Source organism: Mirounga angustirostris, unplaced genomic scaffold, assembly GCF_029215605.1.
Source record: "Mirounga angustirostris isolate CCGP_5_RB_7025 unplaced genomic scaffold, mMirAng1.0.hap1 SCAF_8, whole genome shotgun sequence".
Classification (NCBI taxonomy): Eukaryota; Metazoa; Chordata; class Mammalia; order Carnivora; family Phocidae; genus Mirounga; species Mirounga angustirostris.
In genome coordinates this window covers 68,189,956-68,207,001 of record NW_026991716.1, presented here as the reverse complement: position 1 = coordinate 68,207,001, position 17,046 = coordinate 68,189,956, and the positions used below count along the sequence as shown (strand labels likewise).

General features: G+C 35.9%; 1 protein-coding gene across 1 annotated transcript in view; it reads left to right on the top strand.

The window, feature by feature from the left end:
- The window catches only part of LCA5 (lebercilin LCA5), a 69,976-nt gene extending 65,768 nt beyond the window's left edge, over positions 1-4,208 (top strand). The window contains exon 8 of the mRNA XM_045867140.3: positions 1,120-4,208. Coding sequence (XP_045723096.1) covers positions 1,120-1,982 — 863 coding nt within the window. The 3' untranslated portion in view covers positions 1,983-4,208. The remainder of the gene's footprint in view (positions 1-1,119) is intronic.
- Positions 4,209-17,046: the final 12,838 nt, after the last annotated feature.

Sequence of the window (17,046 nt, the reverse complement as noted above, 5' to 3'; positions counted from 1 at the left end):
GTAAGAGGAATCCCTGACTCTAATCCTCTGTATATATTTCATTAGTTTTATAGAAGCTTCTTGCAGAGAAATCCTTTTTTTCCCTTAAAATTAATGGAACATAAAATTATGACCTAATTGTTGCTTAAATTAGTGAATGTATATTTGTGTGTGTGTACTTAAAACAATGTAACAGTTGAAATAGAAGATATATTTATATTACTATTGGTTAAGGCACAAAGGGAGATTCTTTCACATTATTAATAAAACATAGAATGGAAAGGTACTATGGTCTTCCTAGGTACCAGGAAAAGGAATAAAGTAACAGAAGACTGGCCCCTTCTTTTCATCTTTATTTTTTTTTTCCTGGAGTTTGTATGGAATAATCTCAAACATCAGTGAGAATGTATGCCACTTACTAAAGTTACTAAGAGTAAGTTGTATATCTCATGCCCATACCTTAAAATACTTGCATGTGTACTTTTATAAAATAAGGACATTTTCTTACAACACATGTCTCTAATCTGCTGTCCATATTAGTTTTATTAGTTGACATAGTATTGTCCTTTATAGCATTTTCTTCTCTCCAGGATATGATCATGAATTGCATTTAGTTCTATCTCTTTAGTCTTCTCTAAATATTTTGAGATTAGTCATCAAAAATGTTAAAGACCCATTTTTAAAAAATAGAATGTTCCTCATTTGAGGTTTATCTGAAGTGTTCTCTTAATTAGATTCAACTTAATGTATCTTCAGTCAGAATACCAAATAAGTGATGTTGTGTCCTTCTCAGGGTATGACACCCAGAGGTTCAAGTTTAAAATAAACCCCATCCATCTCTTCAGTGTACATCCATTCAGTGTATAGCACTATATTAGGTATAAAAAAAATAGAGAACCTTCTTCCTTACCTCTACACTGAACAAAATTTTTTCTATAAATGTGAATTTTAAATGCAATACACATTAAGTATATTCTTTCTGAATTCCAGAATATCAAGTGTAGCAATGAAATTTATGTTCATTCTCACTGTACTGATAACTAAATTAGATACTGTTTTGTAACAGATGAGAATTAAGATTTCCTACTTAAAAATAATGACTGCTGTAAAATCCCATTTTTTAAATTTGATTTCATACAGAATGGGAAAAAGAAGAACTTGCTAAAAAGCAAAAAGACAAGATATCTTTGCTGGAGAGAGAAGAAAAGCCCGCAGTGGAAACTGGAAGAAACCAAATGGAAATGTACCAAATTCAAAATGTTGATAAATTGGAAGAGGAGGAAGAAGAAAGGCTGAAGAGAGAAATGCTACTTGCTAAACTGAATGAGATCGACAGAGAACTCCAAGATTCTCGGAATATAAAATGCCCTCCTTTGCCACTGCTACCTGATTCAGAATCAAAACTGCGTTCCCCAGGGAGAAGCCCCAAAACATACATGTTCTCTGAATCCTCAGAGAGAGTATCTAATGGGCATCATCTGCAAGAAATCAGCCTTTTCACTACAAAAGGAGATGGTCAGAATCCAGGAAATATTAGAAGCCCAGCCTCCCCAAATGAGCTTGCATTTGGCAGCTATGTGCCTTCATTTGCAAAAACATCAGGGAAGTCAAATCCATTTAGCCAAAAGAGTGGCCTTGTGGATATCCAAAGAAACAGTATAGAGAAACATAGTAAAGACAGTGTAGATTTAATTACAAGAAGAGAGAAAAAAGCTAATCTGATGGAACAGCTGTTTGGTGCCAGTGGCAGCAACACCATTTCCTCTAAAAGCAGTGACCCAAATTCTCGGGCTGCCAGCAAAGGAGACTTGGACCCTCTAAATTTTCTCCCAGGGGATAAGAGCAGCAGGGATAGAGAACATGATGAAGATGATGACTTTTTCCTCAGTGAAGGAAGAAGTTTTAATCCAAATAGACACCGATTAAAACATGCAAACAGTAAACCAGCAGTAAAAGCAGTGGAATCTGTAGAAGATGAAATTGAAGAAGTAGCCCTGAGATGACTGACTACAGTATACATTTTTCCAATTGTAAATATTAAAATATTTTAATACAATATTTATTATAAACCTTTAGAATTTTTAATATTAAAAAGTCCTTATTAAGGAATGATTTTTAATAGACAAATACAGTGTAAATGAAAAGAAGTAGATCATATCTCACCACATAGCTAGATTGCCAAGAATGAAGGAGACTTTTGAATGGACCCAAAAACAGAGATGTATTTTGCTTGGTTTTGGCTTTTTATTTATAAATAGGTTTTACCTCTTAATCAGCTCTATAGGAAGTTTTACTCCATTGGAGTTCATATTTATTTCCTATTTTTATCCCTATTTATTTACTTATTTTTGGTCATGTACTCACTGAAGTAAATATAGTCTTGTCAAGTGGAAATTGAAGGTGGGAGGCTCTGGGTTGGGAAGATAGCTCCCAGGTGGTGGAGCACTGGTGCTACTTAGGAGCCCTGTCCTCTGTGGACAGGGGTCCCTTTCTCACATAGCATAGTTGAGCTACTCTTAAGTGGAAGCTGTGACAACATAGGGATTTCCCACTTAAGAGATGCATTAAATCGCTTACCTACAACTCTAACATATTAGGTTGAGATCAGAAGACATTTGTCTGTTTGCTTGGATAATTCCTCTGTCATGGCTCCTGGAGGCTTGGGTATAGTGGTAATCAGTAATTCTTTTCCTCCTCCTCTTACACTCTGTATCTCAGTGACTGGGTATGAGATTTCATCCTAATATAGAAAGATTTTTCAACTCAGTTATGTTTCCAGAGTAATCTAACTTGGAAATTTTTAATATATATTTTTAAGGTTTGAACTTGCTGTCAAAACCAATGATAATGATCGTGGAATACTGTTGGGCTTATAGGATTAATTTTAAGGCAACCATTGGTTAAAAATGTTTTAGAGACGGGGCTTCTGCCTTGCTGAGTAGGGTGGATATTTTTCTGTTGAAATGTGTTGGTCTTCTGCTGTTTGTAGCTTACTTCAGCTGCAAAGGAGTTGATGACCTTGGATTATGTTGGGTATGATTGGTCTTTAAGAAGTGATAATATACCACCAACCGAGGAGAAAACACTATTAAAATGAAGAGTGGGAGAAACAGTGTGTCAGGGAAGGCATAAAAAAATGTAGATTGACACTTAATTCTAAAGTGAGCTTCCCCCCCACCCCCGGAATTTAGTATGTATTCACTAATAGTATGATTTCTGATGCCAAGCATATATACTGATGAGGGGACCTGAGTTACTGTTTTATCTTGAGTTCTTAATGCTTGTTATTGAATATAATTTCATAACTATTTGGCAAGACTTACCTGGATAGGTCTCTAATGAAAAGATATTCTATCTATTATCTTCTAAATTGCGTTACTGTCATTATTGGGAACTGAGTCTCCCAAAAGTGCTAAACTACATTAAAAAATTGTTTTAGCAAAGAGATTTTTATGTCTGATATAAATAAGCTTTTAGTATGTCGCAAATCATTCTAATATATGTAAGCCACAATATTGTAATGCAGTTCTTGGTAAAATATTATGTAATGTTAATTTTGTTCATAGTTGCTAATTTTTCTGCCAAAAGTATTCTAATTTTTAGATTGTTTTGTTTTAAGAGGCTTTTTTAAAAGCCTTTTAGTAAAAGTTTTATATTCAGGTCATTTAATTAGTCTCTTGCTTTTTTCCTACATAATGTTTCTAGTCTCTTTCACCAGATATAGTAAGACAGAATTATTAAAATTAAACCTAAAATTAAGTTATAGACTTAGAAGCATTATGGTGTTAGGCATTAAAATTTAGATTAAAGTGAACAGAACAGGTTTTTCTTTATGAACAAACCTCAGAGAGTAAATCATTTTTTTTCTAAATGTCAAGTTAAATTTGTTATTTGTACTAAGAACTCTTAACTAATAAAAGCTAAAAACACACTACGGCTCTTTGTTTGAATGATACCTTAGGTCATTTAGGAAATTCATGGTAGAAACAGGACCTGCAGAGTTAATTTTTATTTCATTCTTTTTTTTTCCTGTCCAGTATTTTTAATTGAAGTAGATGAATTTGCCCTAAATCAGGTTAGATAGTATGCTAGTCTTATCAGATAATTATAGTTTTAATTAATCCTTTCACCCTTAATAGCTATCCTAATAGCATATATTGCTCATAATATAAAAAAGGTGGGGGTAAGGAGGATTAAATTGAATCATAAAATAAACTTATTTCATGGCTGACTCGCTGTTTTTCTGATCCTCGTCTCCATCTCCTATCAGACATATTCACCTTCTGGTATCCCTGGTTGGGTGTTAGTTGGATACAGCATGCAGATCTGCCTGATGAAAAGGGGAAGGGAAATATCTGTTACAGTGACAATGTGGGGTTTTTAGGATTAAAAAAGGAACTGTAAATTGTCAAGAAAAGATCTGCCTTTAAAGCTTTTTCCTTTCTACACAACAAATGCCCCTTTCACATTAAAGTCACCTTTTATATCATTTGAAAGTGCTCTCTTTTTTAGTAAAGAGCATATACTCATTCATTAACTGGGTGCCCTGCATATAGTAGGTGCCAGGAGAGTAAGATAGACCCTGCCCTTGCCCTCCCAGTGAATGCAGAGCCCAGTAGGCCAGACTACACATTTCCCTCCCTGCCCTCCCACCCACTCTCTCACTGTCCTTGGGTTTACTCAGCTGTTACTTCTCTTAATACTTTTTAATGTGATTATGAGGGATGAATGAAATACTTAAGTTAATGCTTGGCAGGGTGCCTGGCACATTATAAGTGCTCAGTAAACATTAGCTGTTCTCATTGCTGATTGAGGTTCTTTTAGGGTATAATTGAAAAATAGAGCATAGGTATGTACGTATATTGACACTACACTTTACACAAGGTAACAAGCAAAAAAACCCCCTCCAAATTATCTTAAAACATCTATACTAAATATATTGTGCCCCTTAGGTCTGCACTTAGAACTTTCCTTGCTTTATTCAGCATTAACCGTGCAGTAAGCCTCACAGCAAAAATGAAATACAGAAAACACAGGACTTTATGATTGCATAATGTGATAACTTGTACCCCAGCTTTCCCACAATGTGTGTATCCTTGGATAAGCTACAAAACCTCTCTGCACCTCCTTTTCCCCCTCTACAAGATGGGGCTAATGATAGTACCTACTTCATGGTGATTGCATATATTAAATGAGTTGATATGTGAAAAACAGAATTATAAAGGCTTAGATTATTGCTGTTGATGTTTTGGAAAGGTAATGGAGAAATGGAAGAGAAGTGATATTTGTTGAATGCCAGGCATGGCAGTTGGGGTTTTTATGCATGTGCTTTAGCTCCTCATAAATTTTTTTCTAAAGTAGATGCTGTTACTCCCATTTTACAGTTGGGGCTACTAGACTGTAATATGAAAGTGATGGATACAGGTAATAGACTACATTCAGTAGTCTCAATTTAGTCCAAAGAAATAAGATATTTTAGAAAAGAATTTTGCATTAGTACTCTTTAAGTGTTAAGTGACAGAAACCCAAATCAAACCAGCTTAAACAAAATGAGGAAATTATTTTTGGCTTGAATATGGAAAGCTCAGGAAAGTGTGGTTTGATCTGGAGGTTCAAATAATAGTGCTTACTCTGTCCACCTTTTAGCTTGGCTCCCTTCAGCTGGCACCCACTTCAAAAATAAAATATTTCCTATAGCTCTGGTAAAAGTCTGTTTGGCCAGTTTATGTTATATGCCACCTATAGGACTGGTGGCATTGGGTAGAAGGATGAAACTACTATCCCTCTTCATGGAATGACCACAACTTCTATGGATAGAGGAGGCATTTTTCCCTGATGAAGAAATTTTAGACAAAAAAAAAAAACACCATTTACTTTATAATTATTGTGGATTTGGTTCTAGACCACCACAATGAGGTGAGTCAAATTATTTTTTTGGTTTTCCAGTGCATACAAAAGTTAGGTTTACACTATAGTCTATTAAGTGTGCAATGGTATTACACCTAAAAGCAATGTGCATACCTTAATTTAAAAATATTACTAAGGGGCGCCTGGGTGGCTCAGTCAGTTAAGCATCTGCCTTCTGCTCGGGTCATGATCCCAGTGTCCTGGGATCAAGTCCCACATCAGGCTTGCTGCTCATCAGGGAGCCTGCTTCTCCCTCTCCCTCTGCCTGCTGGCTCGCTCTCTCTGTGTCAAATAATCTTTAAAAAAACCCAAAATATATAAAAATACTGCTAAAAAGAATGCTCACCATCATCTGAGCTTCCAGCAAGTTGTAATTATTTTTGCTGGTGCAGGTCTTGCCTCAATGTTAATGGCTGCTGACTGATCAGGGTGATCATTGCTGACGGTGGGGTGACTGTAACAATTTCTTAAAATAAGACAACAATGAAGTTTGCCAAATCGATTGACTCTTCTTTTTATGAATGGTTTCTCTGTAGCATGAGATGCTGATTGACAACATTTTACACACAGTAGAACCTCTTTCCAAATTAGAGGCAATCCTTTCAAACCCTACCACTGCTTTATCAAGTACGTTTATGTGATCTTCTAAATCCTTTGTTGTCATATCAGCAATCTTCACAGCATCTCAGGAGTAGATTTCCATCCCAAGAAAACACTCTCTTTGCTTATCCATAAGCAGCTCCTCATCCATTCAAGTTTCAACACAAGATTGTAGTAATGCAGTCCCATCTTGAGGCTCCACTCCCAGCTCTCTTGCTATTTCCACCACATTGTGGTTACTTTCTCTGCTGAAGTCTTGAACCCCTCAAAGTCATCCTTGAGGATTGGAATCAGCATCTTCCAAACTCCTGTTAATGTTGATATTTTGACCTCTTCCCACAAATCACAAATGTTCTTAATGGCATCTGGAATGGTGAATCTTTTCCAGAAGGTTTTCAACTTGCTTTGCCCAGATCCATCAGATGAATCATTACCTGTGGCAGCCACAGTCTTACAAAATGTATTTCCTGAATAAGATTCGAGTGTCAAGATGACTCCTTGATCTACGGCTACAGAATGGATGCTGTGTTAGCAGGCATGACAACAACATGAATCTCACTGTACATCATCAGAGTTCCTGGGTGACTGTATTGTCAATGAGCAGTAATAATTTGAAAGGAATCTTTTTCCTGAGAAGTAGGCCTCAACAGTGGGCTTAAAATATTCAGTAAACCATGTTGTAAACAGATGTGCTGTCATCCAGGCTTTGTTGTTCCATTTATAGAGTACAGGCAGAATAGATGTAGCATATTCTTAAGGAACCTAGGATTTTCAGAATGGTAAATGAGCATTGGCTTCAACATCAAGTCACCAGTTTCATTGGCCCCTAACAAGAGAGTTGGCCTGTCCTTTGAAGTTTTGAAGACAGACAGTGACTTCTTTCTAGCTATGAATGTTCTAGAAGGCATCTTCCAATATAAGTCTGTTTCACTTACATCTGTTTAGGGTAGCCTCCATTAATGATCTTAGCTAGATCTCCTGGATAACTTGCTGTAGCTTCTACATCAGCACTTGCTGCTTCACCTTGCATTTTTATGTTATGGAGATGGCTTCTGTCCTTCATGAACCAATATCTGCTAGCTTCAGACTTTTCTTCTGCAGCTTTATCACCTCTCTTAGCCTTCATAGAACTGAAGGGAGTTAAGGCCTTGCTTTGGATTAGGCTCTGGCTGAAGGGAATGTTATGGCTGCTTTAATCTTCTGTCCAGACCACTAAAACTTTCCCAATATCAGCAAAAACGCTGCTTCACTTTCTTATCCATGTGTTCAAGGCAGTCGAATTTTTAATTTCCCTCAAGAACTTTTCCTTCGCATTCACAGCGTGGCTCTTTGGCACAAGAAGCCTAGCTTTTGGTCTATGTCAGCTTTCAACATGCCTTCCTCACTAAGCATAATCATTTCTAGCTTTTAATTTAAAGTGAGAGACATGTTTCCTTTCAGTTGAACACTTAGAGACTATTGTAGGATTATTAATTGACCGAATTTCAATATTGTGTCTTAAGGAATAAGAATGCCCAAGGGGAGGGTCAAAGATGGGGAACGACCAGTCAGCAGATCAGTCAGAACACACGACAGTTATCAATAAGTTTGCCGTCTTATATGGGAGCAGTTGGTGTCCCAAAACAATTAAAATAGTAACATCAAAGATCACTGATTAGATATTTTTGTATGGTGGCAGATGGTGTAGCTACACTTGCTGGGAGCACAGATAACGTATAGACTTGTTGAATCACTATGTTGTACACCTGAAATTTATGTAACATTGTGTGCCAGCTACACTTTGATAAAAAAAAAATCACTGAGTAAAGATCACCATACAAATAAAATGAAAGTTTAAAATATTAGCAAGAATCATTAAAATGTGACACAGAAATGAAGTGAGCAAATACTGTTGGAAAAGTGACACTAACTTGTTCAATGCAGGGTTGCAACAAATTATAAAAAATGCAATTATTTTTTAAAAAATATAGTATTTGTGAAGTGCAATAAAGTGAAGCACAATAAAATGAGCTATGCCTGTATTTTCCAATTAAAAATGTTTAAATTAATGGCTCTTAGGGAAAAACATTGAAAGGATCTTAATGGAACAAGCATTACTCAAAACACCTTATTCCTAGGAACAAGCTATTTTTGTGATATGATTATAACCATGGGGTTGCACTATTAAGTTCAGTTTGTTATTGACGAGTGAGCTGTTCCATCACTATGTAAGATAAGTATGCAAGACATTTAAATTATACTTTGGAATTCACAAAGTTCCAGATAAATATTTTTTCATACTAAATGCTACATTTATGGAACATATTCTATCACAATCTAGAATAAAACAAAAATTAGAAATGGGTAGCCAGGATAGGGTAGAAAGAATACTGGCTTTTCAGTCAGGAGTTAGGTTGGAGTTTACCCCTTACTAATTACAACTTTGGTCAAACAATTTAATTTTTCTTAAGGTTCCTCAGATGTGAAATGGGGCTGATCATATTTTACAAAGTTATTGTGAGGATTAAATGAGATGGTGTTTTCTTGAGAGAAGAGAATAGATAAAATAGGCATGTCAGTAGAGGGAGAGCATTACCTATTCAGTGTTTTCTTTTGTTTCTGTATCAGCACCCCCAAACTTTTTTTTTAAACAACAGAACCTTGTCAATGTGGTATTTTAAAAACTAAATGTATTATTTTTCCTATAATTTGCCATCTTTGAAGTCATCTTGTCTTTAAGGACCCATGCAGAAGTTGCAGTCTGCCACAGAAAGCACTTTGCTGCTTCCATGAACAGGCAGCCTGTGGGAGAAGCAGTTCAACACACATAGTTTTGCTTCTCCAGCTGTTTCCATGGAGGAGTAACAGAAATCAGGAGCCCATACTCTGGTCTGAAGGCAGAGTATTAGAATTCAGGAAGAAGCCTCCCTGCTATATAGCTGGGGGATGCCATGAATAGATGGCCAAAGGCGGCTGCCTTTCTTCTCTTTTTAACTGACTTGAATGTCAAATTTCAGAATTTTTGTCCCAGTTAATACGGATCCTGGTAAGGCCTACTTTTCACACTATCTGTAACAGCACATCACAGACTTCAGTTTTTTCACCCCGGTAAAAAGAACCTGAGAGTTACCATACATAGGCAATCATGGATACTGAAAACTTCTGGGTACATGTGGAAACAAGGGTTTATTGCAGCTTTTTTCCCCCTTCTACAAGAAGAACTTCCCTCCAAATCTTAAATTTAGCTTCAATGTTTATTTCTAATGTCAGTGACATCCATAAAGTTTATTCTCTTACAGAGGAGCTCATTCAGGTAATCACAAATCTCTATGTTCTGTATCCAGAATATTTTTCAGTAGAGAAATAGAATCAGTAGAACCAAAGAACATATGTTAGGAAAATCTGTTAATGTTGTCACCTCAAACATTATCACTGGGGTCCAGAATCAATGGGGCCCATAACTCTGAAGTCTAGTTTTAAATAAACTAATTTGCTTTATACTCTAGGCAGTAGTTCTCAAAGTGTATTTTCCTCCAACCCCCAAGCCTCACCAGTGTCCCCTGAGAACTTGTTAGAAATGCCAATTCTCAGGAGCCACCCCAGACCTCCTAAATTAGATACTCTGGAGGTAAGGCAGTCTGTATTTGTACCAGTCTTCTAGGGATTCTGTTGCAACTCAAGTTTGAAAACCAGTGCTCTAAGCTAACACCAGTAGGTAGTGGTTGGGGGCATTCCTATTTAGATCGGCTACCTGCAGGGTTTTGGAAATTGAAATTTAACACAGCTTGGAATCACAGTGTGCATGTACAGTAATATGAACTCACCTTTGCCCCCTCACACTGTACTTTCTGGACTAGAAAAAAACCACTGTCTTTTTTATGGCTACAACAGTTATGGTCTGTACTGTCAGTTCTCTGTGGTTAATATATCAGAAGAGTTAAACTAGTCAGGAAAGAGGAAAACCATTGGAACAACCAGGACCAAAAAGATTGGGTGGTTCATATATCATTCCTCTATCATAGTCTATAATCCCCAAGCTTCCAGAAAAACTTTCAAAATGTCCTATAGCATTTCTTGAAGAACTAATCAATGTGGTTTAAATTTGACATTCTTTGTAGAGCATGCATTTTGGTATAGCAACAAGTTTATTAAATTTAAAAGTTTAGCTTTTTCAAAGTTTGAGAAAAATGTGTGTGTGTGTGTGTGTACTTAATGGTTCAGGCAAGTAGTTTCTGCGCTTGAGGTTTAATAAATATTAAAATTATCTAAATGAAATTAGCCTATAAACAGGGAATATGTTAAATAAAAGAAAAATTAGAACTAAGCATTCAAATTTCTCATGTGTCCACTTTTTGCCTCTGTGAAGACAGATGTATATAAACAAGAATTTCTATATACATCTCGGAGGTAGTGTTTACTTATAGATGAAGTAGGTCATGTTTTCATGAGTTTGGATTTTATATGCTATATAAAATTTCCATCTGTCTTGCTCTGGCTTCCTTGATTTAGATGGCTATTACCAAAAACCCCCCAACTCATCAAGGACAGACCTGTTGCTGTATAATCTGTTATAAACAGATTTAGATATAAACAGATAAAGATGGTACCAAGTATTGGACCATGTAAAATTGTGGTGGTGATGAGGGAGGAGGAGTGGTGGTTGAAGGAAGTGGTGCTAATGAAATTAGCTATATTCCCAAATGTGTACTCAGGAGAAATATATTTTTCCAGGGCTTAGGTCCCATAAAATGCATTGCCACTAGAAAATGTAGTGGGGTTGCAAGTTTTAAATATATCCTTAAAGCTGGGATTATCCCAATGTAATTTTGGTTCTGGACTAGCAATCTCTTAGAGTAATCAATATGTTGGTTCTGACACCCCCACAGCAATCATAACTTTACCAATTTCTTTGTGAAATCATAATTTTACCAATTTCATTTCTACTCTATTGATAAACATGTTCCAAGTAAAAAGTTCTCCTTTAGTTATGAAATTCTTCCCTTATGCTCCTTCACTAGTTCTCATTTTCAGCTATGACTTAATTTGTTTCTGTTTTAACCATTTTTTTGATTAACTACAAAGTTTGATAAAGCCAGCAGCATAATTAAATCGGTGTATATTGTCAGTTGGTCTTTCCTGAGCTGCTGAAAGGTTGCTAGGATACTCTTAAAGATACAATTCTCTTGATTAATTGCAAAACCTGGATTGCCCAAGTAACGTTTTTATTAATTCATAAAAATACAGGTCAGGATTGCATTTAAATTTATAGCAAGATGAGTGCTATATATCTCTGGATGCTTTTAGTTTCACAGAAATGTGTTCAGGTACACTTACAAAGAATGTGTTTTGAATAACAATTTAGTGGATGAGAATTAGTCACTTTTATTTAAGGGAGAGTATTCCTTTGTGTTGCACAATATATGGATTTGGAGCCGAAAGAATTCTGATTTTTAAATTGCCACTAGGAAATACATCTCCACAGTGTCTGTAATACTGCAGAAATCCTGTTGTAGTTACTATCATTATTATTATTGATGTATTCAATCCCAAACTTTCATATAAAGTATGATCATCGTTTCTGGCTGATTTAATAAAATCAAGAAACTTACAAAGAAAACAACTTCATCTACAATAGTTTGATGTGATATGGCCAGTTGTCGCAAAGGTTAAGGATGGGCAAATGGCTTTAAATGGTTAGCATTCTTCCAACAATTGTTTTATAGCTAATTATTCTGAAAATGACTGAAACTACTCAACTGTCAATCATCCAATTTATTCATTCATTTAAAAAGAGTTTATGGAGCTTCTATTATATACAGTGCACTGTACGAGAAGTCAAAGTGGATTTTTAGATGACATGAGGTTTTCCTTTTGGAAGAACAACTTCTATACTAATATGGAAGATAGATTACACCATTCAAGAATTGCAGATAACAAATAAGAGAGAATGTAAATAACCAGAAAACAATGAACAAAATGGCAAAAAGTACATACCTATTAATAATTACTTTAAATGTAAATGGTCTAAATGCTCCACCCTAAAGATAGAATGGAGGACTGGATAAAAAACAAGACCCAACTATGCTGCTTATAAGAGACTCACTTTAGACCTAAAGACACATACAGACTAAAAGTGAAAAGATGGAAAAAGATATTCCACACAAATGGAAGCAAAAACAAAAACCAGGATAGCAACACTCAGACAAAATAGAATTTAAAGCAAAGACTATATTAAGAGACAAAGGGCATTACATAGTGATAAAGAAATCAATCTAACACGAGGATGTAACAACTGTAAATATCTATGTACCCAATATTGGAGTACCTAAATACATAAAGCAAGTATTAACAGACATAAAGAAAGTGACAGCAATACAAAAATAGGAGGGGACTTTAACACCGCACATACATCAATGGATAGATCGTCCAGGCAGAAAATAGAGTCTTTGAAAGACACATTAGACCAGAGGGACATAAAAGAGATAGAACACTCCATCAAAAACAGCAGAATACAAATGCTTTTCAAGTGCACATGGAACATTCTCCAGGATAGATTACATATTAGGCCACAAAACAAGACTCGATAACTTTAAGCTGAAATCTTACATCTTTTCCAACTACAATGATATGAAACTAGAAAACAGTTACAAGAAAACAAACAAAAAAAACCCCACAAACAAGTGGAGGCTACACAACATGCTAGTGAACAGCCAATGAAGAAATCAAAGAGGAAATTAAAAAATACATGGAAACAGATGAAAATGAAAACACAGTGTTCCAAAATCTTTGGAATGCAGTAAAAGCAGTTCTAAGATGGAAGTATATAGCAATATAGGCCTACCTCAAGAAACAAGAAAAATCTCAAAGAAACAATTTAACCTTACACCTAAAGGAACTAGAAAAAGAACAAACAAAGCCTAAAGCTAATAGAGGAAAAGATATTAATAAAGATCAGAGCAGAAATAAATGAGACCAAAAAAAATAGAAAAAATACATCAAGGGAAGCAAGAGATTTTTTAAAAGATGAAATTGATAAACCTTTAGCCAGACTCATCAAGAAAAATGAGAGGGCCCAAATAAATAAAATCAGAAATGAAAGAGGAGAAGTAACAACTGACACAGAAATACAAAGGATTATAAGAGACTACTACAAAAAAATTATATGCCAGCAAACTGGACAACCTAAAAGAAATGGATAAATCTCTAGAAACACAATCTTCCAAAACTGAATCAGGAAGAAATAGAAAATCTGAACAGACTAATTACAAATAACAAAATTGAATCAGTAATCAAAAAACTCCCAAGAAACAAAAGCCCAGAACCAGACGGATTCACAGGTGAATTATACCAAACATTCTCCTCAAACTAATCCAAAAAATAAAAGAGGAAAGAAAGCTTCCAAATATATCAATAAATTCTCAATAAAATATTAGCAAACCTAATTTAATAATACATTAAAAGGATCATTCATTACAAACAAGTGGAATTTATTCCAGGAATTCAAAGATGGTTCAATATTCACAAATCAATTAATGTGATACATTGCATCAATAAAACCAAGGATAAAAATCATATGATCATCTCAAATGATGTGGAAAAAGCATTTGACAAAATTCAACATCTGTTCATGATAAAAACTTTCAACAAAGTGGGCTTAGAGGGAACATACCTCAACATTATAAGACCACATATGATAAACCCAAGCTAACATCATACTCAATGGGGAAAAACTAAGATCTTTCCTCTAAGATCAGGAACAAGACTAGGATGTCCACTCTAACCACTATTATTCAATATAACACTGGAAATCCTTGCCACAGTAATCAGACAACAAAAAGAAATACAAGGCATCCACGTTGCTAAGGAAGAAGTTAAACTGTAACTATTTACAGATGACATGACACTATACATAGAAAACTCTAAGGACTCTACCAAAAAAACTATTAGAAGTTATAAATGAATTTAGTAAAGTTGCAGAATACAAAAGTAATACCCAGAAATCAGTAATGAAAGATTTGCACTTTGAAAACTATAAAACATTGATGAAAGAAATTGAAGATGACCCAAACAAATGGAAAGATATTCCATCCTATGTATTGAAACAATTAATATTGTTAAAATGTCCATACTACCTAAAGCAATCTAAAGATTCAATGCAATCCCTATCAAAATACCAATAGAATTTTGCATTTGTATGGAACCGCAAAAGACTCCAAGCAGCCAAAGCAATCTTGAGAAAAAAGAACAAAACTGGAGGTACCACAATTCTAGATTTCAAGATTATAAAGCTGTAGTAATCAAAATAGTATGGTACTGGCACAAAAATAGACACATAGACCAACAGAATAGAAAGCCAGAAATAAACCCACATGTATACAGTTGATTAATCTATGACAAAGGGGGGAAGAATATACAATGAGGAAAAGATAGTCTCTTTAATAAATGGTGCTAAGAAAATTGGACAGTTACACGCAAGAGAATGAAACTGGACTTTTTACACCACACAAGGATTGGAGACCTAAAATCATAAAACTCCTAAAAGAGAACATAGGCAGTAATTTCTTTGACATTGGCCACAGCAATATTTTTTTAGATATATCTCCTTAGGCAAGGGAAACAAAGCAAAAATAAACTATTGGAACTGCACCAAAATGAAAAGTTTTTGCATAGTGAAGAAAACTATCAAAAAACTAAAAAGCAACCTATGGGAGAAGATATTTACAAATGATATATTTGATAAGGAGTTAATACCCAAAATATATAAATAACTTACACAACTGAACACCAAAAAAAGCAAATATTCTGATTAAACTTTTTTTTCCAAAGAAGGCATACAATCAACAGACACATGAAAAGATGCTCATCATTAATCATTGGAGAAATGCAAATCAAAAACACAATGCGATATCACCTCACACCTGTTAGAATGGTAAAATAAAAAAGACCAGAAATAATAACAAGTGTTGGCAAAAATCTTGAGAAAAAGGACCCTCATGCACTGTGGTGGGAATGTAAATTGGTGCAGCCACTGTGAAAAACGGTATGACAGTTTCTCAAAATTTTTAAAATAGAAATGCCATATGATCCAGTAATTCCACCATTGGGTAAACAAAAAACAATTAGATAAGATATATGCACCCCTGGGCACCTGGGTGGCTCAGTTGGTTAAGCGACTGCCTTCGGCTCAGGTCATGATCCTGGAGTCCCAGGATCCAGTCCCGCATCGGGCTCCCTGCTCAGCGGGGGGTCTGCTTCTCCCTCTGACCCTCCCCCCTCTCATGCTCTCTCTATCTCATTCTCTCTCAAATAAATAAATAAAATATTAAAAAATATATATATATATGCACCCCTATGTTCATTGCAGCATCATTTACAATAGCTAAGATGTGGAAATAACCCAAGTGTCCATCAATAGATAAATGGATAAAGAAGATATGATATGTAAACAAATAAATAATGGACTATTAACTATAAAAAAAAGAATGAAATCCTGCCATTTGTGACAACATGAATGGACTTAGACTATTTTATGCTAAGTGAAATGTCAGAGAAAGACAAATACCATAGGATTTCATTTATATGTGGAACCTAAAAAGCAAGCAAACAAACCAAAAGCAGAAACAGACACATAAAAACAGAAAACAAACTAGTGGTTGCCAGAGGGCAGGGGGGTGGGGTAATCTTCAAAATGGATGAGGGGGAGTGGGAGTACAGGTTTCCAGTTATGAAATGAGTAAGTCACAGGGATGGAAGGTACAGCATAGGGAAAAGAGTCAATAACATTTTAACAGTCTTGTGTGGTGACAGGTGGTGAGCATAGCAAAGCCTGTAAACTTGTTGAATCATGATGTATACCTGAAACTACCCTGTGTCAACTATACTTCAATTTAAAAAAAAAAGAATGAAAATTGATGTTACCAAATGGTAAGGTACCTTCCAATCCTGAAGCTCCTTCTCGTAAGACCAAGTAACAACTACTCATGGACAAAACACCATTGAGACAATCCTAGAACACAAGAGTGAGGCTGAAGCACCGCCTCCCCCCACCACCCCCAGAAACCTGCTTTAGAAAGGTAAGAGGAACAGCTGCTCTTCCCCCAGGCTGCCATAGCACCATGACTACAGTTCCTCCAGTGGAAAGAGAGAACCCAGTAAGTACATCCAGGAACCCCAGCATTATGGATCATTTTGTGGAAGAGCCTACTCTCGTTTTGCCCCATGGAGATTGCAGGGTCATCTGCTGGGCTCAACCACTGAGAATCTAATTGTGATGAAAAAGTGTTGAGGGGCTTCCTTTGTTTTGTTTTGTTTTGAGGGGCTTCTAATAACCACCACTCGAGATCTTGATAGAGCTCCTACCAGCGCAGCCCAACTAGTAATCCCAACTAGCAGTTCTGCTTATCTGCAGACCAAGTCAGGGGAGGGGGCAGTCTGACCAGGGAACACAGTGGGGTGCAAGTCTGCCTGATCTGGGTCACCAAACAAGGATTTTTGCCAGCCCTGTAGCCTGGTCTTCCCACAAACAGCAGAGGTACTGAGTCATAGCCGTACCTGCTGTGGATTTGGCTCCGAGTTTTCCCT